The sequence below is a fragment of the Pungitius pungitius genome, chromosome 11 (assembly GCF_949316345.1).
Source record: "Pungitius pungitius chromosome 11, fPunPun2.1, whole genome shotgun sequence".
Lineage (NCBI taxonomy): Eukaryota > Metazoa > Chordata > Actinopteri > Perciformes > Gasterosteidae > Pungitius > Pungitius pungitius.
The window spans coordinates 20,089,066-20,114,344 of record NC_084910.1 but is presented as its reverse complement, the minus strand read 5'-3'; the positions used below and the strand labels follow the sequence as shown (position 1 = coordinate 20,114,344).

Below are 25,279 nucleotides of genomic sequence, written 5' to 3'. Positions count from 1 at the left end.
GTCTTCTGGACTAAACTAAAATGAGATGTTTTCTGCTTTCTGCCACCTTGAAGTGAAATACCAACAAACACTTACTTAAGCTCCAGTGTGATGGACACATGTCGTTTGGGTTCAGGTGGAGAACTTCTACCACGTCAGGTGGAGTTCATATAAAAGTAGAACTCTGGAGTCCAAGTAGCCTGCTATTAACCAACCAGCACACTTCCCTTCATGGGTGGCGACACGATGTACAGCCCCCCCCCCCACAGGGCATCACACTGAAGGGGTTGATCAATTGAAGGGCCTGCGGGTGTCCCCGAGGGGGGGTTTACACTTCCACAGCAAACAGGACTGATGGCCCGACCCACCCCGGCGATATGACCTGTCCACTCAGCCCCCTCCGACGGCTCGGCCTCCATTTCAGTCGCCACATCTGTTATTGTCTGATTCTTAAGAAAGAGAAAAGGCGGCAGGGGGGGGGGGGGCGGCTAATGAAAGCAAAGCCCAACACGAGCCCCCGGTAAGAACCACGCCGTGTCAATATTAATCTCCCTGACACAAAGTCGAAATATGGCATCTGTCACACATCATCTTCCCTCTCTCTCGTCTTTCTGCCCCGCAGGGAAAAGACGGGGGGGGGGGGAGGGAGGAGGCCTGGGTGGGAGCGAGGGAGGTGGAAGTGGCTGGAAATAGAGGACGCGGAGCGGAAAGGGCAAAGGACTCTGGGACTTTAGGAGGAGCAGTTTGTGGTCGCTGGTGGAGGCCGTTAACACGTACATATGCTATAACATGTGTCCCATGTGCGCCTCACGGGGGGGGGCATTAAACGCTCACCACATTGCACCATGAACCCAGCAGGTCCAGGGTCAGAATCTGGAGGGCAACAAGTCGAGCAGCTGGAGGGCGGAGGAGGAGATATGAAGTGTCCTTCGATGTTGCTTGAGGTTCCTCCTCCTCCTCCATCCTTTATTTATCCTCCAATCATCCGTCTCTTCCCTTTTTCGGGCCGTTATTCTCTTTCTTCCCACTCGCTTCGCCCAGAACACTTTCCTCCCTTTCATCCTCCTTCCATCGGCTTCCTATTCCCTCCCACCTCGCTCCATCCTCCCGAGCTCCCTCTGTCTTTTGGACATTTCTCTTAGTCCTTTCTGCCCCCCCCCCTCTCTCCCCCCCTCCTCCTCCTCCTCCGCCCCCTCTCTTTCGCCTGTGATGAATGGGTCTGTCTGCTCGCTGAGGTTCATATTTACTGAGCAGGGGAGCGCACACTGTCAGTCTCCCTCGACCCTCCACGTCTCTATCCCTCCTCTAAAGGAGACAAGAGGTTACCAGAAGGAGGCGGGGGGGGGGGGGGGGGTAAAAAGGAGGAAGGGGGCCGCGGTCAACGCGACAGCAGCCGGGCCGTCTATAGCGCGTTACTCCGGACCGGCGCAGACATTAGAGGCAGTTGGGAGGGAGGGGGGGGGGGGAAGAGAGAAGTCTTCCTCACCCTTTGACCAACCTGTCAACGCGGTGATACTAATAGGGAATAAACAGCGCCTCTCCATCCCCTTGTTGTGCAGCCCACTCTCAGCACTCAATGCGCCGCCGTTTAAATGGCGGTTTTTCTCTCTCCTTCCTTTGTGTGAGCAATGCTTTTAGGCCCATTGGGAGGGAAGCAGGAGGCGCTACCCGCTGCAGCGGCACCAAAGGCCCACAAACACCGCCGTTTCATCTACGCCCACGTGCACACGCACACACACACGCACACACACACACACACACACACACACACACACACACACACCAGTGCAGCGTTGCGGGGAGTCAAGCGGTGTGTTTTGACCCGTGCGTTGCCCCCCCCCCCCCGTCATGAATAAGAAGAGTGGATGTGGGGGCCCGGCGGAGCCCGAAAGGGGAGCGGGAGCCCCCGCGGCGTCACCGTCTCCTTCCCACGCGCTGACCCCTGGAGGGCCGGCCGGCACCGAGAGCACCGCGGCGTGACCGCAGAGGCGACGCCGCGCACTGAGCGCCGCTCCTCTGCCAAATTGACACAAATACAGCCAGTAAATACACGGAGAATTGGACGGTCCAAATTACATCAGAAACAGAAAATCCCCTCAACTGGACTTTTATAAGATTCAATATGGAGTAATTCAATTCTCAGGCTGCGACCTGAAACACGACCCGCTGTCCGTCAAGGGGGCGGATTGGAAATGTTTCTGCCATTTGGTTCTGGGGCAGAGGGGGGGGGGGGGGGGGGGGGGAGGGGGTAAATAAATGTAAGGTCTCACGGTTCGATTTGCGGTGTGATTCGCAGTGGGGCATCTACATCGGAGCCGATCCTGTCACAGTAAACATGGAGATAATGTGGCTGCACGACAGAACCCAAGAAGGAGAATCAGGGGAAAAGAGTGAAACGCTGAAAGAAGGGAAGCAAAGCATCATGCCGTAATCATCGCAGTATTAGGGAAAATTGGACACGGGAAAAAAGGCGAAAATTGGCTGTGGGGAAGATTTCTGAGGAGCCAGAATGCATCAAATGTGAAAACAATGGCATCAAAACGCACGGGAACCAACGCAGACGCGTCTAGATGGATCACTGCTGCCAACCTTCTTCAGGAGGCTCTAAAAGCCGTCGTCTAGAGACCAATGACAGGGTCAAAGGTCGCACACAGGGAGCGTTATTGGCTGGAACAACACTGTTAATGATGGATGAAAAAACGCGATGCTGCAGGAACAAAACTGTCAAACTTCTGAGCGACAGACTATTCCCCCCGAAGCGTCGTTTGCACAGCTATCCGTTTCCCCCTGGTGCCTCCAGAGAGGAACTGCTGCTGTGGGAGGGGGGGCCGGGGAGAGGGGGGGGGGGGGGGGGTCTGACTGCAGCACCGCTGAAGGCCTCGACACGATGCACAGAGAGGGTCAGCTGGGACACCTTCATCCGTCCGGATGCGTCCTCTGCCAGCCCGTGTGCTGCTGCTGCTGCCCCCCCCCCCCGGACCCCCCCCCCCACCCACCCCCGGATCATATTTGTCCATCTGCCTGCCGCGCCGATGCAACGCTCCAAAAAGGCTGCTGTGCAATCTATCTCAATTTTCCAAATCTATTAACTTTCTTTGTGCGGCCGTCTCTGCTGCAGCTCGATCTTTAAAAGCCGCGCTTGTTCAACAATTATGAGAACTGCAAGGGGGGGAATTAGAGAATCCAGCCATTCATCTCCCCTCCCCCCCCTCCCCCCCCCTCTGCACAGACATGACGCGGCTAAATGAAAAATGGACACGCTTTAAGAAGTATTGATTCCAGCTTTAAACAAAGGTACACTCAATATTATTTACTCTTAAATATATCTTTGTTATCTGCTCTGCAGTCGTAGTTACTGCTCCGTGCTCCTAATTGCGGACATGAACATAATAGAGCAATTCCCCCCCCCCCGCATTGAGCGAGGCGGGTTTGGTCCTGGTGATGGAGGGAATGAAGGTGTGAGCCACAAGCTCTGAAGACAGACCGATCCAAACGGAGAAATGAAAACTAGGAAATCACAATTACAATCACAATGCATTTCAAGGACTCCTCCTCTGGTCCAGTTTATTGTAGAAGAAATGGTTTGAGCCCCTTGTGGCTCCTTCCTTCCATCCTTTGTTTTGTTAGTGATGATTGTTAATATTATTTTTAGAGTTGTTTGTAGCGTGTCTACAGACACACACAAGAACCACTTTTATATGGGATGTTCAGAGTAAAATTTAACAACGCAAAATAGTACCATGTGACACTGATAAAAAGAACAATTTGACAAATCTAACACCAGAATTGATTAAAAAGCCTTTCATACGTCAGTAAACACATCTAACAGGAGGTATGTGTGCATATTGAGGTCAGAGGTCGGTGGCATCCAGACTACGTCTGAGAAGCTATTCCAATACTGAGCTCACAACTAGAAAACATTTATCCTTTAACTGTCAATGGAACATCTCCAAGTAAGTTGTCAAAACATCAAAGACACGTTAAATAATCAATTATAATTATCAAAGAAATTGGAATCCTTGAAAATGGATTTGTACGAGTCTAAAAAGTGTAGTTTAATTAGTCCAAAATAAGCTTAGAACCGTGTTCAACGAGATTAGATGTGAGAGGTCTTACTTTTACACCTGCTCACAGGTCCAGGTGAGAGTGGCTCCGCCTCCAATTCTCTCAGGTTCTCTGTGCTCCTCTCGGACTTATTTACAGGTAAAATCAGTCCCCGGTTCCTTCCTTTGCGTCTTTGTGGACCTCATCGTGCTGCTAACAAGGGACGCGTTCAGTCACCTGGTGTCACCTGGTCCGCCTTCCAACCTGTGGATCCTCATCTCACCGACCTCAGGTGTTCGGTGTGGAGTCCTTTGAGGACGAGGAAGTCATTTCACCTTCTCTATGTGACCGTTGAATAGAGAAGAAATGAAATACCAGGCAAACATCACATTACACACATTTTACAGCTGAATTTAGAACGTTACCAAAACGTTGCATTATTCAGACCAGTGTGTATAAATGTAAACATCTAATGAAGTCACATGGTGCTGAAAAAAAAAAAAAGAGGACGTGCACCTCCTTCACGTTGGCCTGCTCCTCTTCTCCGTTAATTCAGGTGAAAACAGACGGAGCAGCATACAAATGATGATTCAAAGTCACGTCTTTATGTTTCGTTGTTTTCATCATCAGCACACATTCAAAAGGTTGAGACTTTGGTCTGTTATCAGTGTTCCAGAGCGAGATCCTATCAGGACACAACAATTACAAGTTACAAAACAAGTATGGATCGAGTGCCAACATCAGAGTTGACAAACCTCGTATGATGGAGTAGGAATACGCTTACATCATCACACGTACAAAAGTAGACTTAAGAGAAGGAATTAGAAGCAACAAACGACAGCCTTTCAAGTACAACGGATGAAGAGCGTCAGTCATGTTTAATGCGAAGGGACCACAACTCGTCATCTGATGGGAAGTCCACGCGAGCTTTGGCCTCTTCCCACGAGCGCCACATCACACTAACATCACACAGCGCCTTCAGCGAATAAATTACTACATGTTTTAATGTGCAGGGGAGAAATGCAATTCATTATCAGCATTAAATAATCATGAACATGAATCCTTTGTCCACAGCCCCCCCCCCCCCCCCCCCCCCGGCCAACGCTCAGCGACATTTGGCCACGTGACCAGAAAGGTGGTGAGAGCGAGCGAACCGGCGGAGGCAGTTGGGGCAGGAATACGGCTTCTCCCCCGTGTGCGTCAGCATGTGCGTCTTCAAGTGGCCCGACAGGCGGAAGCCTTTGGCGCATTGCGGGCACGCGTAGGGACGCAGGTCGGTGTGGCTCCTCCGGTGCTTGCCCAGGTCCCCGGAGGAGGTGTAGCGATTGTGGCAGTCGGGGCATTCGTAGGGCTTCTCCCCCGAGTGGATCCTCCTGTGCTTCACCAGGTCGCCCGACTGAGTGAAACTCTTGTCGCAGTCGCTGCATTTGTAGGGTCTCTCCCCCGTGTGGGTGCGCTGGTGGTTCCGCAGGTGCGCGAGGCGGATGAACCGGTTGCCGCAGACCGTGCAGTGGTAGGGTCTCTCCCCCGTGTGGGTCCGCAGGTGGATTTTCAAGGCCCCGAGATCTCCGATCTTCAGGCCGCACTCCCCGCACTGGTGAGCTTTGTCTCTGGTGTGCAGCTTGGTGTGCACCCTCAGGTTCCTCTGGGTGTTGAAGTTCTTCCCGCACACGCCGCAGTGGAAGGGTTTCTCGCCGGAGTGCGTCCTCAGGTGGAGGTCCAGACTCGACTTGAACCCGAACTCCTTCCCGCACTCAGGGCAGGAGTACTCCTTCTTGCCGGAGTGCGTGGTCAAGTGGCACTTGAGGTGGTGCGATCTCAAGAAGGCCTTCCCGCACACCTGGCATTTGAAGGGCTTCTCCCCCGTGTGTATCTTCATGTGCTGGCGCCAGCCGCTGCGCTCCACGAACCGCCGGCCGCAGTCCCTGCAGACGAAGGGCCTGTCGCCCGTGTGGGTGCGCATGTGGTCCTGCAGGCTCTGCGGGGTGCCCATCTTCTTGCCGCACTCTTGACACTGCACACCGACGTCCAGGCAGATGGGCGTGTCCTCGGGCTCCGCGCCGCGCGCCTCGTGACACAGGTGAGGCCCCTGGCCCCACGTGGCTTTGAAGCTCTTGCCGCAGTCGGCGCAGCTCAGGTGGCCCCCGCCGGTGACCACGGACATGCTGTGCCAGCGCTGGCAGTGGTTCTTCAGGTTCTTCAGGTACTGGAAGCTGCGCGCGCAGGTGGGACAGGGGTGGAGTCTGCGGGGCGGGGCGGACGGGTGGGCTTCCCGGGCGTGCACCCTCAGGTGGGCTTTAGATTTGAAGGTGCCGCTGCAGACGGTGCAGGTGTGTTCGGGGACCAGGGGAAGCGTGCTGCTCGTCAGGCAGTTTTTCAGATTGGCGAGATACTGTTTCTGATGCACCCACTTGACGTGCTTTTCCAAGAAGTCTAGGTCAGTAAAGGAGACAGTGCAGTGAGGACATGGATAGAAGTCACATGACGACTCTGTCAGAGAGGAAAAACACGCAGAAAGCACAAAAGAGTTGATGAAGCGGGTCTTATTCACACGGACAATGCAAAATGATTTAAATGTATGGGAAACAAATACAGTAAATGTGTCGAATCAATGACATTTATGTAAGAAGGTAAATACGTGCAGGTGCTAAAGAGCCAATGAGACAATAAGATACTTAAAATTGGCTACATCTCATTCCTTGGCATTGAATTGTTGCAATTAAAAAGAAAACTTGACGTAATTAAGAAAACCAGGTGAATATTGGGCTCGTACCTGTGAGGACCTCCTCTTCTTCTCCACCATCTCCTTCCGAGGCGTTTGTCACCTCCTGCTCGTCCCGCTCTTCTTTAATCCACGACTCACACTCCTCCTTCACGGTGACCTCTGAACCGGGCCGTTGGTCGGAGTCACACTCCTCCTTCACGCCCCCCTGCTGATGGTCCACATCGGCTCTGAACGTAACAGAGTCTGGGTTAGTGTCTGAGCAGCTGGATGGATCTCCAGGGTGCTCCTCACTGATGTCCTGTGAAACTGGTTCCTCCTTGATGCGGATGTTGGGACTCCCTCCATCGGTGTCCTCTTCAGGAGAGTCCTCCTCAGCCACCGGCTCCAACTCATCTTCAGCTTTTACTGAGTCCACTCCGTTCTCTCCTCTCTTGGCTCTGGGCAGCCAACACTTCTTCTTGGCAGATTTGATCTTCATGTTGTCACCATTAGGATTTCGTCTCTTCACTGTGCTGCGGACCAGAGGAACACATTGTTGAGAGGAACATCTCGGAAGGCAAAGACAGCTGCGTGCGGGGCACAGTGAGAAAAACAACAACACAGACACGTCTTCTTCTCATCCTTTTGATTCGTCTTTCTGGTGTCTGACGTTAGCATCACAGCTAAGCTACACCTCGAACTGGGGTGGCCCATTAGCAGCGGCAGGCTAGCAGCGGCAGGCTAGCAGCGGCAGGCTAGCCCTGCGCATCATCTACTGACGCGTGCTTGTAACGTTCAGCGACGCGGGTGACGTCATTCGGCCTTTGTCCGCTGTGAAGAAAAGACACGCCGCGGAACCGTCGCCGTCTGTAAACATTCGGGCGCTTACGTTTGCTTCGGGGACGGCGACAAGAACCCAGGAAGAGCCGCGCGCTTCCTCCGGCTGCGGCCAACCAGCTCAGACCCTTCTTCCGGCGGGGTGTCCAGTCCCGTGACGTCATTAAAGCGACAGCAACTATTGGGTCTTATTGTTATTGGAAGATTGGAAACTACAAAGTCTTTCAGTTACCTTAGTTACCAATATAAGACATATCTAAAACACGCTTTTCCTGAAATATATAGAAATGAATATTAATGTAAATTTGTATGTACTTCTTTTACCAATGTTCAACATGTCTGATGTTCATCGGTTCATAAAATACAAAAACAAAGCAAATTATCCCCAGAGTCCTTTACATTTAAAGATCTATGAAGTTGCAAATGGTCCGATTCATAATTATTGAATTTGCAGGCCTACAGTCTGTTGGACAGGTGAAAATTAAGTTCTTGGCTTATTCCAAATATCAAAGGGTAGATTTGAGGTCAGTATTAATAAGATAAATGGACATTTCAATCATAGTTCATCTAAAACAAACAATCATATGCAGAACAGCAGCATTCTTTTTTTTATTGACATCTCAACATTTATTTTCTCAACCTCATGTCATAACTGTCATTTTAAATCAACAAAACAGATTTTCTCCTCTGTACAAAACAAAATCTCCTTTTCCAGCTCAGGACAGAATCTTAATGCAAACCTCCGTACGACACGGTTCCCTTCTTTGAAAAACAAGAAAACAACTAAAGTTATGTACAAAAATGTGTTAAAAAAACATAAACAAAGATACGAGACAACAAAGAAAACGCATTAATGCTTTTTTGCGGAGGATTGTTATAAATAGGGACAGTATTATCTGAGCTTTAGTGTACTTGTATACACTGAGTATTGGGTTCATGATAAAATACTCGTGCTACCATGATTTTGTTCATTTGATAAGAAGCCGGCAGCATCACGCCGATTCCATCCATCGTGTTTCACATGAGAAATGGGGCTCGTGGCCTCCATGCAGTGCAAAAAGGAAAACAAATGTCAAACAAACACTGAATCAGTAAATCAGTCGCATTGCAAATAAAAACACTACATACAAATAAAATAAAAATCTCTCACCAGGAGAACTCGTTCCATCAACATTGCAATTTCAGTAGAGTAACATTTCCCATACTGGATTTGTTTTTTAACCACATCCATTGTTTTTTCTTAATCAAATCATAGCTAGGATTGGATAATACAATCTAAGCAGACAAGTTGCCTGAAAAAAGCCGTCCAGCAGAAATAGCCAAACACCAACATACACTTCAAATCAACAAAATGTGATGAAATGCTTTAAAAGGACACATCTTCATTTGGGTGGACGAGTTCATTTCTCTTACAAACCTTTTAAGTGTGTGGAACCAACATTAAAAACACTATCCTTCATATTTTTTTTCCCCTCTTTACAAGAACCATATGTAGTACATGTTACGGTTATTAAATGCAAGGCAAGAAGTGAAGGCAGAAGCACAAATCAAAGTGTAACAGAGCAGTGAATTAATATGCAAAAACCAACCCAGGAGGCTTAGACACCGGCCTTGAGTTAGTGTTGGACTCATCCACTACGATATGAAAACCATCTCACAAGCACGTTATGTGGAACCAATCTAAGAATCTTTTGTTCTCGTTTGCCAGTGTGATTGTCACTTTTTCTTGGCTCCACAGGGGGCGGCGCTGGTCTGTGAGGAGACATCCTGGTGGGAGGGGACGGCCCCGCTGAGCGCGCTCGGACCTCCGTGGTGACGAGCAGATGTGCTGCATTCCAGAGACAGCTGGCTTGGTCATGTGACTGAAGCACTGAAATCCAGTACAGCGATACGCAATACAACAAAAGACACTTAATTCATTACACAGTGTATGTACATCTCTGTTCAAAATGATCACATGACTCTTTCTTCTGGACTTTTGCTTTGCAGCTTTTGAAAAAAAGAATCCATCACGCATCAAACACTTTATCCCATCTCTTTTATCGCTCTCCTCTTTAAATAACATTGCCGCTTCTACATTGCCATAGTGGTGAGGTGCTGATGCCCTAGCAGCCCCTTGCGCCCCGCCCCCGGGTGCCCCCCTCCTCCGTTGCCATGGCCACAGTATTCTTGCAGGTTCTGACGCAGAGTGACGAGCGCGGAACCCAGACAGGCACGATTCGGCGCCAAGACGCCCCCCGGCAGCTGGAAGAGGACGGTGGCCACCCCCGCCATGCCGTCGTCGGTGGGCTCCAGGGTGATGGGCCCCACCTTGAAGGTGGAGTAGGAGAAGCCCATGAGCTGAGAGAGGAAGGGGTCGGAGCGGCAGAAGTGCTGGTAGCCGCTGTACGTGGACGGGTGGTGATGGTGCGACGCCGGGGGGCCAGACGTGGTGCTGGCGTAGTGGTGGGTGTTCAGGTAGTGCAGGGGCAGGTGCTGCCCACCGGTGCCCCCTCCACCCAGGTTGAGGTGGTGGTGGTGGTGGTGGTGGTGAGCTGTGGGCCCCGAGCCCGAGTCATGTTTGTAGGAGACGGCCCCTGCCCGGCCCCTCTGGCCCACCACCACTCCGCCCGCCTTGTTTGCGCGGGCGAGCGACACCGTGCTGCCCCCCACCCCCCCGCCAGCCGACGGCAGGTAGATGAGCTGAGGCTCCTCTGGCTCAAAGTATATGGTGAGTTTGGCAAAGGGCCTCGACGCCATCTTGGTCATCTCCTGGATGTGGCGCCGCTGCTCCCGACGGAAGTCCAGGAACTGCTTGACCTTCCACAGGAGGACGCAGACGGACAGGAAGAGGAAGAAGCAGGAGAAGAAGACGGAGAAGAAGACAAAAAGGTCGATGTGGGCCTGATCTTGTCGCAGAAACAACAGGCCCTGGGACTCCCCCTGGCGCTGGTCGGTTCCCACCCCCCGCAGAGCGATGTAGAAGCGGCTGGACTTGAGGGAGTGCACCTCGTGGGGGAAGGTGATGACCACGCGGTCGCGAACACCTCGGACGATCAGCACGGTCTGCGGCTTCCACACGGTGATGTAGGTGATGAGCCCCTCCGCCCGCTCCCCTGTGATCTCTCGCTCCGCCCCGGGGACTTTAGCTTGCAGCTGCAGGGGGTTGTGGGACAGCGCGGGGCCCCCGAGCCCGGACGAGGCGTTGGCCCACACCTTGATGGGGGACGGCGGGGAGTCCTTCTCTCCACTGGCCGCCGCCCCCCGAGTCACCGCCTCCTCCTCGATCCTGATGGTGTGCACCCCGCTGTGTCGGTCCACGTCCACGATGAAGATGTCGTGGGAGTTGGACACGTAGACCTCCACCTCGCCGAAGGTGACGTCGATGGTGACTCGAATGTCCACGTTGGTGAACTTTGGCTGCGCGGAGAAGAAGACGGTGCGCCCCCGGGGCAGGTTGCGGATGGTGGGGTCGTGGAAGCAGTTGGCCTGCGACGTGGGGTCGAAGCAGCACTCCGTGTCCACGTTGAACTGGCGGTAGCACTGCCGCCCGTTCACCGGCGTGCCATTGAACGAGTCCTTGCACTTGGCACACTGGACATGAGAGCACAACAAATACAACATGAGCAAAGGAACCAGATTCAGGACACGGTTTATATGCACATATTTTAATTGCGCATCACTACATTCATGTATTCATTCATTTTCTCCATATATTTACTTAAACCTGTTCTGATCATTCTTAATTAAAATGTCTTCTAGTATCCTGTCAAGTATTTTATTTAGACAGGACTGAATAACATGTTTTTATAGAATGATCAGAAAATAACGATATGATGATATAATAACTATTTAGATATCTATTGAGCATTTACCTGTTGCCTGTAGCAGTCTTTGCGGTCAGTCTGAGGGCTGCTGAGGCAGGAGGACGTCTCCGTGTTGTTCTGACAGGGGCACCCTGTACCATCGTGTTCATTGCACGTGTCTGCGTGGCCATTGCACTGACATCTGCAATGAAAAGGATCAAATCCACAATACTCAGAGGGAGTCCAAGGACCAAGTCTTCCCTTTTCACCAGTTCTGTCTTTATCTCCCTTACAGGTCTGTGTGACACAGTTAGAAAGCAGTGGGATCATTCAGCAACAGGCAGCAGGCCTGTGTGTCTCATGTATCTGAATTGCCTTCCATTGTGTGCCCTCAAAACAATGGGGATGGTGTAAGCAGTGAAAAGGCCTCTTTAAAAGACACACATGCCTCGTAATGTCGGTCACAGCATGAAGTCACTGCGAGGAAGAAGCCTTTACTCACTTATCACACTTCCCCTGCAGCAGGAAGTAGCCGCTGAGGCAGCTCTCACACTTGTCCCCCACGCTGTTGTTTTGGCAGTTCACACAGACGGCGTTCTCCTCCGTGGGACCCTCGGACACCCAGCCCGGAATCTGATCCAGTGACAGGGGGACAGAGGGACAAAGGGATGAGAACAAACAGGCAGTGAACTCGCGGTGTGGCTTTCTACAGACAAGAGGACGGACACTCACGCTGCTGGGGTCCAGCAGGTAGAGCCCTGGGTTCTCAAGGGCCTTCTTATGTTCGTCTCCGGACAAACACACGGCGCTGTTTCCTCTGCAAAACTCCCGACACGAACGGCAGGTGCCCCCCCCCTTGGCCGAGCCCACGAACAGAGGCTTGCACTTCTCACAGTGCTTCCCCTGGAAAGGGAGGAGGGGAATTAGTCATCACCAGTTTGACACTGACGAGCAGCGTCTGCGTGTTATTTTGACACCACTCGAAGCACTTACTATGGTGTTATTGTGGCACTCGAGGCAAACATCCGGTTTGCTGACCCCAGCGCAGTTGCTGTGTTTGTTGCAGCTGCACTGAGAGGAGCAGTTCTCCCCCACGAAGCCAAAGTGACACTGGCAAACCCCCGGGGACACGCATGTCCCGTTCACACAGCCCTGTGCACACACCGGCTCACACTGGCCAGAGACACTGCGAAAAGAGAACAATCACAGCAGGTTTGTGTTAACAAATTCTCCTCCAATACAGAAGCCGTTGCGTTTTAAGGGTCACCTGACCCCACCTGCTGAGGATGTAGCCCTGCTTGCAGGTGCAGTGGTATCCCTGCGGCTGGTCGTGGCAGTCCTGGGTGCTGTTACAGTGGTGATGCCCATTGGCACACTCGTCCTCCGGTGGACAGTGAAGGAAGGACCAGCTGCTGTTCACCAGGGGGCAAACACCCTCACTCACACCTGGGGGGGGGGAGAAGGCGAGTAAATCACAGGCAGACAATCAGGTTGATTGGGTGGAGCGAAAAAGGATCCCCGCACTAGTTACACATGGAACTCATTCAAGAGATTTCTCACCATCGAGACCTCCCTGCAGGCAGCGTCCAGCCCCGTTGCCCACCTGAGAACCACACCACCCACACTGAGGCCTGGCAATGCATTGGGAGCACTGGGTGAGCTGGGAGCATTGGGGGGAACAGGAGTCGCCCCCGGAGAGCAGACGGCCGCACTGACCCGCCTCACAGCGCAGGGGCACAAACGAAGGGCTCATGCACTAGAGGAAGGGGAGACGCACATGAAGGCGTTTCGTCAAATCACGCGCAGAATGCTGGGTAAAGCGGCGGCGGGGTGGGAGGGGGAGGGGGGGCCTTACCTGCTGCAGAGCCATGCTCCACACGCAGTGCTGCCAGCCCCCGTCGGAGCCCCTGGAGCCCAGGCACAGGCTGCAGTTACGCAGACTGTGGCAGGGCGGCGGGCACGGCATGGGGGGAGAAGATTCCACCTGCATGGGTGAGACGTTGAGCAGGGCGTAGCTGAAACACGTCCAGTCATAGGTGGGGTTCACACTCAGGATGCGCCTCGTCTCACCTGGGAGGATTCACAACACAAACCACGTGAGATGAGAAGGAAAACCACCGAAATGTTGAAATCAACAAAACACAGCTGAAACCCAGTGAGCTGATTATCAAAATGATTATTCCCCCACAATCCAATAGCTGTAATGATCTCTGGTATTTTTAGCTCTGTTGTTCCTACCAGTGCGCTTGAACTGGCGGGTCCACATGCACTTCCCAGAAGCAGTGCACTTGGGGCAGTCAGAGGCCTCGCAGCTGGTCTCGGTGCAGTTGCTGGACAGGAAGATCTCTCTCTGGTTGATTCGACAGTCGTGTTCAGACGTGCAGCTGACGGAGCTGCTGATGCAGGCCCCTTCGGGACAGTTTGTGCACCACTTGCACTGCAGAGCCGGCTGGGAAATTCAGTAAGGAAAAGGATTTCAGTAAAAGTCTCGCCTCGAGCTGTTGTCAGAAGGGGGCCTCGTGGGCTACCTGCGACGGACTGGAGAATGTTTTGGGGTGTCGTGCGAGGCATTCGCTGCAGGTCTTCAGTCTGCGGCACTGGTCCGGCTGACGCGGGGTCGGCGAGCAGGAACTCTGGCCAGTGAAGCAGGCCATCCTGGCGGAAGGGGAGGGAGAGAAATGGCAGTAATTAGCAGCTGCACACAAAGTGCCCTGCGGGAGTAGCCGAGCCGGGTCGAGTCCATTCGAGCCGACCTCTCGGCGGCATCAGAAGAGGCACAGGTCCCTCTGCACCAGACGCAGCTGCCTGTGGTGACGTTGCAGGCCTCCGGGGTGGGCAGCAGCGCACAGGGGTCAGCGGGCACCGACAGGGTTAGGAGACGCCCCAGCGTGACGCCGTTGAAGCCTCCCGATAGGTAGAGACGGTCGCCCCAGCTCGTCATGGCCAGAGACACCGAGCGATTCACCGGGTCTCCGATGACCGAGACTGAAGGTGGAGACAAAGCGTTAGCGGCGTGGTCGCGGGAACCCGAGGATTTGATCACCACTGAATCTGCAGAAAGACATTAAAACGGCCACCTGGTTGAATCCAGGTGTTACAGTTTATCTGGTACAACGACACCGAGTTGCTGTAGTCTTCTGCCTCCGTCCTCCCCCCGACAATGACCATGGTGTCCTTGATCATGGCTGCGGCGTGGAAGAAGCGGGACAGGGGCTGCACAGCAAAGAGCAGAGTTATCCGCATGCCTGTGTGACACGTTGAGGAGGCCAGGAGAGCAGAGGAGGCTTACCTTGTTGCCCTGTGAGGGCACCAGCAGGGACCAGGTGAGGTTTGGGTAGTACAGACTGTACAGCTCGCCCGAGGGCGCCACAGTCTCCACGTGGAAGCCGTAGCCTCCAAACACGTATATGGCGTCGGTCTGCTCATGGTACACCGCCGAGTGGCCATACAAACCTGTCGGAACGACACACAGGGCCAAACTGGTTTGAGCATATTTTCCAAAACGAAATATGGAAAAAAAGATCTATATGTTATATCAGTCAACAAGTGGTCGATGGAGTAAAAGCGGCGTTATAACAGAGGGAAGAAGGCCACCTGTGGGCGGGGTGCCGGTGTGGGAGACGATGGTCCAGTTCCCGGTGCGGGGGCTGAACTCCAGCAGGTGGTGGTTGAAGCCGTTGTCGGGAGAGTAACCGCCGACCAGCAGCACAGACGAGTCGCGGCGTACCGTCAGCGTGTGGCCCGCCAGCGGGGGCATCAGCGAGCTCTGTGGGGACGGAGGAACGTTCCGGAAGCTCAGAGGTAAAAACACACTTCGGCTTTCCATGGTATTTGTATCGAGTCAAACCTTGTGTTCTCTCCAGACTAAACTGCTCAGATTCAGACTCCAGGTGTCCATGGCAACACCGCTTTGAGTGACACCCCCCGTCACCAGCATGATGTCGTGACTGGCGCCGTGGCCGGACTCGCGACCCGTCAGCAGGGCGGCGGCGGCGTGGTGATAGCGGGGGCCGGGAGTCGAGCCTTCCTCCGCGGAGCTCGTCAGCATTTGGGTCCAACGGCGCTCCGGCACGGAATATCTACACAGACCCGGGGGGGGGACAAAATGTGTCTTTCTGTGGCCGTGCGGCGTAATCACAGCCATCGAGTCCCGTGGCGCTCAACTCACGGCGCTTACCGATAAACATTTCCCAGAATGCCCTCGAACAGAGAGAGTCCTCCATACATCCACAGGGTGCCCTGGGGTCCAGACACCAGGGAGTGGCCCATCCTGTGGAGGAACCGGTGGGCCTGGTTCTGTGGAGCACCAATGTGTGGGTCAGTGTGTGCCGAGCCGCAGCGTCCCGTCGGATTCACTCTGTGTTTTGGGTCCCTACCGCGGTCAGCTGGGTGTCCAGCAGGGTTTCCCACACCAGGCTGTTGGCGTCGCGCTGAACGGAGCAGTCGGAGCCGGCCCAGCTGTGTGAGCACACACACACCCCCAGAGACTGGGACGGACAAAAGACGTCCATGAGCAAAGTAGGGGGGACTTGTAGCATGACCCGTGACCCCTAAACACGTTATAGCTGAAGATTCAAACCGGCACCACTCTTACTATGTTACAAGCTCCTCTGCCTTCTGCTACTCCGCAATCCTGAGGGCACATGGGCCGGTCGCAGTGGGGTCCCCCGTAGCCTTTGGGGCACTGACACAGCCCCCCCTGGCACAGGGCTCCACCTGGACAGGCTGGGGACCCCTCGTCCCCCTCGTCAGAGCTCTGGAGACAACGCCGCACCCAGAAAGACGCATTGAAGCCTTGGGGTTTGTTTGAGGAGACATTGGCCTCAAAGTAGACGGAGATCACGCCTGGTATTAAAAGACAAAGGACAACATTGTGAAAAGGACCTGCTGGCGGTAAAAAGATTCCCTTTTGCCTTGAGGTGATGTGATGAGCTGGGCAGCTCATGGTTTCTACAGATGGACGTATGGATGAGTACCTGAGGTGGCCTCGACAGTGATCGGCTGGGTCCTGGTCGTGCCACAAAACGCCCCAATCAGGTTATGATCTGAATGTACGACTCCATTGGGCAGGAAACGAGGGAGGCCATCGAACACGTAGACATAGGAGCTCTAAGGAAAGCAGAAGATGCACGATGCTGAGGGCGGAGCGGCCAGCGGATCTGGACGGCTGCTCGGGCGCAGTCGGCACTCACCTTACAGTGCGTGTGGGAGTCTGGGTGCAGGGTGAGGGCCACGGGGGGGCACAGCTGTCTGGGCAGACAGGGCACCAGCTTCTCAGTCACAGAAAGGACCCACAGGCAATGGGAAAGTCCGCCTCTCCCCTCGGCGCCGCTTCGCCATCCCAGAGAAGAGGAGAGGGGCACGGCGGCGGAGGAGGTGGAGGAGAGCAGCACAGAGCGACCCTGGCACTGCCGGTAGCACGTGCCATTGTTCCTGCGGGGGAGAGAAGGGACGGCCGAGTCGTGACCAAAGCATGCGAAAACGCCATTCACCATTTCTGTGTGGTGCGGCGTCCTTACCTGGGGTCTCCATAGTAACCAGCCAGGCAGGCCTCGCAGTGGGCCCCCTGGGTGTTGTGGGTGCAGTAGCACTGGCCCGTCTGGTTGTGACAGTAACCTCGGGCAGGGTCGCCGTGGCCGTTGCACTCGCATTGCACACAGCCGCCGGCGCCGGCCAGGGCCGACCCGAAGCTACCGGGGCGGCAGTGCTCGCAGTTGGGTCCCACGGTCCAATCTGACGAGACAGGGAAGGAGCTTTTACATTACATGACATGTTATTTAGCTGAATAAGCAATAAGCTTCAGCAGAGTCGATTTCCATAAATAACGCCGCGGAGGGTTTTGCCGGTTGAGTGAGGAGAGAGAGAGAGAGAGAGAGAGTGAAATACGCAGCGGTCACCTTGGCATTCGTCACAGATGCCCGGGGCCGTTATGCAGGTCGAGTGGAAGTTGCAGCCACAGTCGACGTCACATTCAACGCCGCTGAGAACCAGGGTGGCGGGGTCCGACGTCCAGCCCAGGGAACATTCGCACTCAAACCGCGGGCTGCCACTGCACTGGCCCTCGCGGCACTCGTTGTAGCACCTTTGGAAAAGGAAAGGGGGGGGGCAAAATGTCCAGTTTAGAAAAACAATCCCGGTGACTAAGTGTTGAAGATGAGTTTTAGATGAATCGTCTCACGTCTGGTTGCAGTGCAGCGTGCCGTCCCCCGTGTACCCTCTCTCGCAGTGGCACTCGTACGAGGTGGGGGTGTTGATGCAGGTGGCGAAAAGGTGACAGTTGTGGAGACCCAGCCGGCATTCCTCCACATCGGGGCAGGTGGGGTAGGACCAGACTGCATCTTGCTCTTGGTCGTCCAAGTGCTCCAGCTCCAGCTCCATCTCCAGGGGCCGCGGCGGGGCCGAGGTCTGGGGCTCAGGGCTGGAAGAGCAGCACAAGGAGTAGTGAAGAATACCACTTACACCCCTTCATCTGCACAATAAGTCACAAAAACCCAGTCGCTTGTTTTTCTTCAAATGGATATAACTGATTACAATGTTTTCTTTAAATACATAAGCTGGTAATTGATTCTATTTACTGCATCCGGACACACTTCATTCACAACATTGACAGAAAAAGCTTTTATCTTATTCATTTTGGAGCAAATCATAAAAGTATAAAGTAGATGTCTTTACTTTGCAGCCCGAGCCTCAGCCACAGCCACACTGCAGTTATACGCCAAGGGGTCGTCCACTCCAGCCCAGTCTCCCCTCAAACATCTAAAAGGAGGAGTAGAAAACAAAACTACATTTACCTCGGACAGTAACACATCGTTACGTTTCCTCCGGCCTTTTTTTACGCCTTTATCTTTATTAAATGTGATGTTTAGTTATGCCATCGCCGTACTTACTTTCCAATGGTAGGGTTGTTGTAGTCGCCGCACCAGCCGCACTGGAACGTTCTCAGGCAGTCTGTGCAGGAGTTCAAAGCCGAACACTGCTTACACTGAGGCACCGAATGCACGCTGGAGAGTAACAGAGTATTAGATCACCGATCCATGGATCCTAACGATTCCCTGAAACACTGATCACGTGATGCGAGTGTGTTGCACTGTGTTCAAGTTTAAATCAACAAAAGAGAGCACCGGCTGGATGTGTATTGATGAAGTGGAATTGATTGATTTACCTGTCGTACCAGTCCCTGCACTCTCCATAGGGGTATTTTGTGAGGTAGGCAGCGAAATAGAAGCAGGCCTGCGCTGACTCACACCACGCACACTGGCTGGAGTTGGAGAGGCACTCGCCACACGTCTTTCTCCTGTGCGAGACAAAGGGATGTCCACAGAGGGGCTTGTTAAAGACATGTACCATGCGAGTTCACCAGCGTTAGAAAAAGGGAGTTTTTCCACTCACTGGTTGCAGATTTTGGGACACCCGCCCGGGTCACGTATGGATCCGTCCAGCCTTCCGCGCCGACTGCACTGGTAGTCGCCTTTCTTGCTGGAGTTTATCTGCCACTCGCAAAAAGGGTCCTGCGGGACAAATTCAGCTCAGACCGACCGAGGAACACACTTCAAAATGAGCTGCGTGGCGACACTGTGTCAAAACGAGGCGTTATGTGTGATGTACCTGAGCACAGGTGGAGCAGTCCCTGTACTCTTCACACAAGGTGCAGTGCTGGGGGGCCAACAGCAGATGGCGCTGACCCTCTGTGTTGTCTCTCTCGGGACAGGGCTCTGGACTTTCCCTCAGCAGGCAGCGGGACAAAGACGGGCACCACCCGCAGGACTGGTCCGACAGACAGGCCAGACAGGACGTGTACGCTGAGCAGGAGCCGGAGCGGTAAGGCTCCAGGAAGAGGAAGGAGATCTCCTACGGGGCGGGCAAGCAATGGAGAAAACGTTATCACCACTTGGTTTTCCCAACTTTCACTGCATAAGACACGTGGAGCCCTTCAGTACTCACACTCTTTCCTGGTAGAGTCCTGTTCCAGATCAGGGCCATCTCGCTGGTCTGTCCTGAGCCAGAGTTGTTGAGGTAGCCCTCGGCCTGAACGAGGTAATGGTTGCCTCTGGTCAGGTTGGAGAAGAGTCTACTTCCATCCGTGCGAGCCAGCAGCTTTGAGTCTCTTTCCTGCGGGGCTGCCCACCGTCCCACCCCCTCCTGCCCCGTGAGGTACAAATGGACAGCAGTTAAGGGAAGGCTTTGGCATCAAAACAAACGTACACAACGTAGGGAAGCAACTATCAAGTGAGGTGGTCCAAATGTCCAACTAGTGGGGATGCCTTTCAATAGTCACAGCGCAATGATTTTCAACAAAGGAACCAGAGGAAATGACACTAGAGCTTAATGTCAATGGGGATCCATCTCCGGTGAGCAATTGGTTTTAAAAGAATTCATTAAATAAATACACACAGTTCACTTTCACTCACCAGTTGCCTCGAGTTGGGTCCCGAAGCTATTCGAGCTTCAAAGTGGAGCCCCTGGATGCGAGCCCACATGGAGACGGTCTCCGTGGGAGCGGGGGCAGGTGGAGGGGCGCCCCACAGCGGGTGGACGAAGCCCCTGAACTGCAGGGCCACGTCCATTTCTGTGGTGGGGCTGAGGCTGATGGTGGTGCTGCGGAGGATGGACACCTGCCGGAGAATTGAGGAGGACGGAGGACAGCAGGGGGCGGACGGGAGTGGAAACACATCAACGGAAGCACTATTCCCTACAGAACTGCTGCACACGTTTGATCAACTACTCGGAAGAGGAATATTCTCTCTATGAGCGCAATACACAGAATGTGGGAGAAGAACAATGACACACATGTGAGCTGTAGAGGTCAAAAGGCCAAGATGACAAGACAAATAAAAAGGAGAAAAATCATAGCATTGAAGCACAGTTGGCAGTTGAGATGTGGACTGCGTACCTTGTCGGGCTGGGAGTCGTTGCGGGGGTGCTGGAAGGTGAGCAGGTGCAGTCCCGGGACATAGTTCTCGGTGCGACAGAAGTGGAGGGAGGTGAGGAAACGGGTACGCTCCCCCCACCAGCCGTACGCGCCTGAGATCTGGTCCACACGGCACGCACTTCGCTCTGCGAGACCGAGAGGGAGGGGGGGTCAACACACAAAGAACACATCGCACCTCCTAGAGCCTCATCATACGGCGCCCCCCCCCCCCCCCTCAAGTACGGAGAAACCAGCCCCATCTGTGACGTTTGTGCGACGGGTATCCGGAGAGAGGAAAAATGAGTGACCTCACGGCACCAAAGGAAGGTGGCGATTGGACGGGCAGGTCAAATCACGGTCTGAGAAGCTGGTCCAACCTCAGCTGATGCCGTCACGTCACCGTGCTCGATCCGCGAAACACGTCCAACAAAAGTCCCTCCCTCCCGTCCTCCTGTGCCTGCCCTCCCCGGGTCTCACCTGACGCTGGGAGGCAGGACTCGTTCTGAACACACCAGCCAAATTTCCCGGGGGCCCAGCCCAGAGAGGAAGGGGTGCCGCTGAACACCAGACAAGACTGGCAGTCCGACAGGAAGCGAGCCAGCTCCAGGCAGCCGGTGCTGCCGCACTGTGGAGACAAGCAGAGGGGGGGGGGGGCAGATATTCATCAAAGCGGCAGACATGTTTAAGTGACTTTCAATGTGGGAATGGATAGAAGGTTCCTGTAGTACCGGGTTAGCGGGCTGGTACTCTCTACAGCGGCCTTCACACCAGCTGCACTCTGGGTTCGTCAGACACATACGTTCATCCAGGGCCTCGGCACAAACAGCGTCCTTAAGGCAACACACACACACACACAGTTCCAGAATCATTTGGTTAACCCCCGGTGACCCCCACCGACACGTCTTCTGGCCTTGCTTCATGACACTTTCACTCACCCGGTCACCTTGGTCGCTGCTGACAAACAGTGGGACTTTGTAGGCCACCAGGTCTCCCTGGGCAACGCCGCTGTAACCCCCAGCCACCAGCAGCACGCGGCCCTCCATCACAGCAGCGACGTGCGAGTAACGCCCCCTCACAGGATCCCCTCCTTGGAAGAAAGGAACGTTTTGGGTCCGAAGACGCTTCAGTCGATACCAGTTCAGAGCAGAGAAACTTACTGAGTGACCGTCTCTCCCCTGCAGACACCCATTGGTGACAGCCCAGATGGTAAAAGAAGATCTCCTCATCATAGCACTTCTCCTCTTGGTAATGAATGTGTACATTTCCTCCTGCAGGCGAAAGGATCGATTGATTGACACAGAACGACCAATAAATGGACCACTACTTCTATTGTGCGTTTCCTTTCATGTCCAAGGACACATCGACCTGTTCCTCTGATCGAAGGACCTTCCAGCCGTGGAATAGAGCTGCTCATCTTCTCCCTGCTTACCGTAGACGACCATGTAGTTCCCAATGACGGTGGCGGAGTGGAAAGCTCTCTCTCTGGGGCCGGTAGCTGGGAAACGGGAACGGAAAGACGTCCAGAAGCGCTTGTCCACGTGGAACATGTCGGTGTTGTTCACTCTCACACTGAACCTGAGACAAATGGGCAAGGTTTACAATTGGCTGCGTTTTTATCCACTTGGTGGGCGTTGAATTTAACAAGTCTTCCCAAAAGGAATCAGGTTTTATCTCATCTGATGGGGAAAGTCATTTAAAAACAGACACCCCCCCCCCAGGATCCAGTCCAATTCCCTCCCTCTGGTCTTTTGTCTGTCACTGTATGGAGGGAGCGTACCTGGCAGTGGTCGGCCTGTGGCCTCCATAGACCAGCAGGGTCCTGGAGGGGCTGTGGAACACCATGGAGTGACCAGCGGTGGCGGGGGGCTTCCCGCCGGTGGGCTGGACCACTTCCCACCGCCCAGAGCCACTCAGGCCGAACCGATACAGAGAGGAGGAAAACATATCCTCCTCGGTGCGACCTGGGAAACAAGCACAAGGCGGCGCGTTTCTGAGGGGATTCATGTGTGCAAAAGGAAACGCGAGGCCGCCAAGAGGAAACATCACGTGAAACCCACCTCCAAACACATAAAGGTGATCGTCCACCACTGCCGCCGCGTGATTGGCCAGTTTGGGAGACCCGCGCGAATTTGAAAAGCCGTGCTGTTGCCAGGCGTCGTTAAGAGGTCGGTACATCCAGACATCGCCGGCCAGGGAGCCGTTGGCCAGCTCTCCTCCAAAGATGACCATGTTACCCTCCCACTCTACCGCTGTGTGGGAATGACGAGCCGCCTGACCACGTGGCGCCGTGCAGAGGGGGGGGTGCAAAGGAAATATTCAATTGGAACATTATAATGTTATGATCCTTATAAACAAACGTATGGCATCATTAATCTAGCCTATATTTTCATTCCATGCTGTTGTGTGGGCAGAGTTTAAAAAAGGGTGAGATCACAGGCTCTGAAGCCAAAAACATCTGCTATTGGATTGGATTTTACAGATGATCTGCTGTTGAGCTGTGGAGACCAACTCTGTGTTAGACGTGTTCATTTTGGCCTGATTTTGGATGACTTTTTTTTTTAACAAATAATCATATTTCCAACCCTCCCTGTGACAATAAAGGTTTCTCCAGCAGATTACTAGTCATGTTGTTAAAAGACAGGTTTCCCATTTACATGACATTCAAAGGATAAAGTTCCTGCAGAAGGCCGATAGTAGACACGCCCCTTGCATGGAAACATGCTATATGATGTTCAAGAGTAGGAGGAAGTAAAGGTGGGGGGGCGTTTATCACTTACAGGCGAGTGACCATAGGACCTGCTTTCCCATTGGTTGGATGTGAAGTTGTATTTGATCAAGTCCCCGAGAGCTTTATTCAGGTCGAACCCTGGTGGAAAACAAGTAATGAACTGATTTCATCTGTAGAAGGTAAAAATTCAAAGGTGGACTGTGGGAATGAAGAAAGTGTCCCTCTCACCGCCAAACAAGTACATGGCTCCTGTGCTGGACAGATACACGCCAGCAGAACCCGTCCTGGGCGGTGTGTAGGGGAGTCCGTCACTCAGGCGCCACCACTGCCCCGCCCCGCTGTCGTTGTGCAAACCGAGCATGCAGCTGTGGCCGAGGAAGCCCGGCTTACACAGACAGCGCTCTCCTTTCTGAGACAGAACACCGAGCAAGAACAGCTTTAGACCAGAACTAAAGCTTAACCCCCCCCCCCCGTCCCAGAGGTCTCACCTGGTCACAGTGGCCATTCACAGAACAAGCCTCGGAGCACAGGGGGGTTGTACAAGCTGGTCCCCCCCAACCCTGATGGCAAAGGCATTTTGATGTGGAGGGATCACAGCGGCCGTGACCCCCGCAGGCTCCGGGGCACGCCGAGAAGGTGTAAGTCGCATTGAAGCCCAGCAGGTTGTAATTAGCGTCGCTGAAGAGATGTAGCAGCATCTGGAACAGGAACATTAGGTAACGGTCAGGAAGTTAATCGAATCAGTGGTCAGGAGTTTGGTGTCCTAATCGGGTACCTGGCCAGACTTGGCTTCAATGGGTTGAGGCAGAGTGTTGCCACTCAGGCTGGCCAGGAGAGGACTCTGATAGGAGTCCCCATCGTACACAAAGAGGTAATCGTAGGTGCACTCCGTGTCCATGAAGGTGAAATTCAACACGATGCGGAGGCTGTTGCTGGGAGCTGGAAGAAATGTAAAGGTGGGAAATGATCAGTCAGATTAACTGGCAGTCTAGTGGCTACAAGTTATTTGTTCATTATACCTTTGATAAGCCACTCGCAGTTGCCATTGACAGAGTAGTTTCCTGGTCCATCCGTGACGTAGCCCGGAGGGCCCCTCAACACCTGCCTGTGGCCCTTGCAGTCCCCGGCCTGGCAAACAGGTGACTCGGCCAACAGCAGAACCACCAGGATCAGGGAGAGCGGGAGGGGGGAGGCCATCGCTGGCACCGCCTAAATGATGGGAGGCGAAGGGGAAAGGGGAAGCGTTTGGTGTGGGACTTGAAAGACGAAGTTTCACCATAAATATGCAGCAGAATCACGCAACAAATGTGCAGCATCTCCAGCGCAAGCAGCGATCTAACACGGAAAACTGGAGTCGTGCAGCCCGGAGCCCCCACAAACAACGTCACGTGACCCCTCCAGCTGTACATCACGGTTCTCCGCTCCGCATGATTACTCAAGCCTTCACGACCCTTCTGTAAAATCCAATTCTAATGACCAAAAGGGCCAAAAAAACCCACTGGGCTCGATGCGCATTGCGAGCCTAGGAAACAGCGACTGTGAAGCAGCTGAGCCCGATGAGCAGAAGCAGTTAGCTCGTCACCGTTACACCTTTCTCACAATAACACAATATCACACAACGGCCGTTACACGTAGTGGTGAACAAAGCTCGCTATTCACCCACAGGGCGTCTACTGTCCTCGTTAACGTTACATCCGACTAACGTGGGCTCAGGAAACAACAACTAGAATCAGCAACAAGGGGCTCTGCACAGGCTATCACAACAAAGCTAGCCGAAAGGCTGCTAATCAAGCTAGCTGACGTTAGCAGAATAGCGCTAGCAGGCTAGTCTGATGTATGTCGGTTAACATACTCACCAGGTCCCGTCTCTTTGGCCTCGGGGTCATTTACATTGTCGGCGACCCTTCAACGTTCGCTACGACATTAGCAGACGAACAGCTAGCGATCACCCCCGATTGACAGCTAGCTCAGTTAGCCCCGACTGCGGCCAGCGTCCCTACACGGTGATCTGCTATGCTAGCTTGTTTGGCTAGCTAGCGGTAGCGGCTAAGCTAAATCCAGATGCGCAATCACTAGTGGCTGCAAATATATAAAGAAAAGTCATGAGAGCAATTCTTTATAATGCAACAAGGAATTTATGCTTATAAAACTCGGCCGTCGCACCGGGAGGAAATGCCGCCAGCTAACAGCGAAACCTTTCAACGAGCTCGACCCGATTCCTGCGGTCCATCTTAGGCACAGATGCCCGTTGTTCTGATGCTCCCGGCCGGCCAGCAGAGCCGTTCCCCCGGCGG

General features: G+C 53.6%; 2 protein-coding genes across 2 annotated transcripts; both read right to left on the bottom strand.

The window, feature by feature from the left end:
* Positions 1–5,119: 5,119 nt before the first annotated feature.
* Positions 5,120–7,698, bottom strand: LOC119198055 (zinc finger protein 436). Its single transcript, XM_037454887.2, has 3 exons — positions 7,617–7,698; positions 6,797–7,260; positions 5,120–6,513 (listed from the first exon to the last, which is right to left on the bottom strand). The coding sequence occupies exons 2-3, from the start codon at positions 7,224–7,226 to the stop codon at positions 5,129–5,131; spliced, it is 1,815 nt and encodes a 604-aa protein (XP_037310784.2). The 5' UTR covers positions 7,227–7,260; positions 7,617–7,698; the 3' UTR covers positions 5,120–5,128.
* A 462-nt stretch (positions 7,699–8,160) lies between these two features.
* Positions 8,161–25,268, bottom strand: megf8 (multiple EGF-like-domains 8). Its single transcript, XM_037453286.2, has 44 exons — positions 24,842–25,268; positions 24,005–24,194; positions 23,761–23,924; positions 23,474–23,683; positions 23,214–23,394; positions 23,035–23,123; positions 22,315–22,528; positions 22,035–22,218; positions 21,687–21,832; positions 21,415–21,525; positions 21,193–21,344; positions 20,986–21,087; positions 20,735–20,882; positions 20,240–20,403; positions 19,758–19,961; positions 19,291–19,488; positions 18,955–19,197; positions 18,739–18,857; positions 18,512–18,643; positions 18,237–18,350; positions 18,022–18,105; positions 17,528–17,767; positions 17,247–17,431; positions 16,869–17,082; positions 16,542–16,782; positions 16,326–16,458; positions 15,944–16,194; positions 15,726–15,836; positions 15,527–15,645; positions 15,197–15,428; positions 14,944–15,115; positions 14,639–14,802; positions 14,427–14,562; positions 14,103–14,334; positions 13,878–14,004; positions 13,588–13,798; positions 13,205–13,419; positions 12,910–13,105; positions 12,627–12,795; positions 12,343–12,535; positions 12,082–12,252; positions 11,852–11,982; positions 11,419–11,551; positions 8,161–11,137 (listed from the first exon to the last, which is right to left on the bottom strand). Exons 1-44 carry the CDS (start codon positions 24,869–24,871, stop codon positions 9,638–9,640), a joined length of 8,655 nt encoding a protein of 2,884 aa, XP_037309183.2. The 5' UTR covers positions 24,872–25,268; the 3' UTR covers positions 8,161–9,637.
* Positions 25,269–25,279: the final 11 nt, after the last annotated feature.

Excerpts from the sequence above, each read along its gene's own strand:
- LOC119198055 (XM_037454887.2), bottom strand. The coding sequence starts at position 7,226 with ATGAAGATCAAATCTGCCAAGAAGAAGTGTTGGCTGCCCAGAGCCAAG. Across the intron at positions 6,514-6,796 it reads AGAAGAGGAGGTCCTCACAG|AGTCGTCATGTGACTTCTAT; the intron begins GTACGAGCCCAA and ends CCTCTCTGACAG.
- megf8 (XM_037453286.2), bottom strand. The coding sequence starts at position 24,871 with ATGACCCCGAGGCCAAAGAGACGGGACCTG. Across the intron at positions 18,106-18,236 it reads AACAACCCTACCATTGGAAA|ATGTTTGAGGGGAGACTGGG; the intron begins GTAAGTACGGCG and ends TCCTCCTTTTAG. Across the intron at positions 17,768-18,021 it reads GCTGAGGCTCGGGCTGCAAA|CCCTGAGCCCCAGACCTCGG; the intron begins GTAAAGACATCT and ends CTGCTCTTCCAG.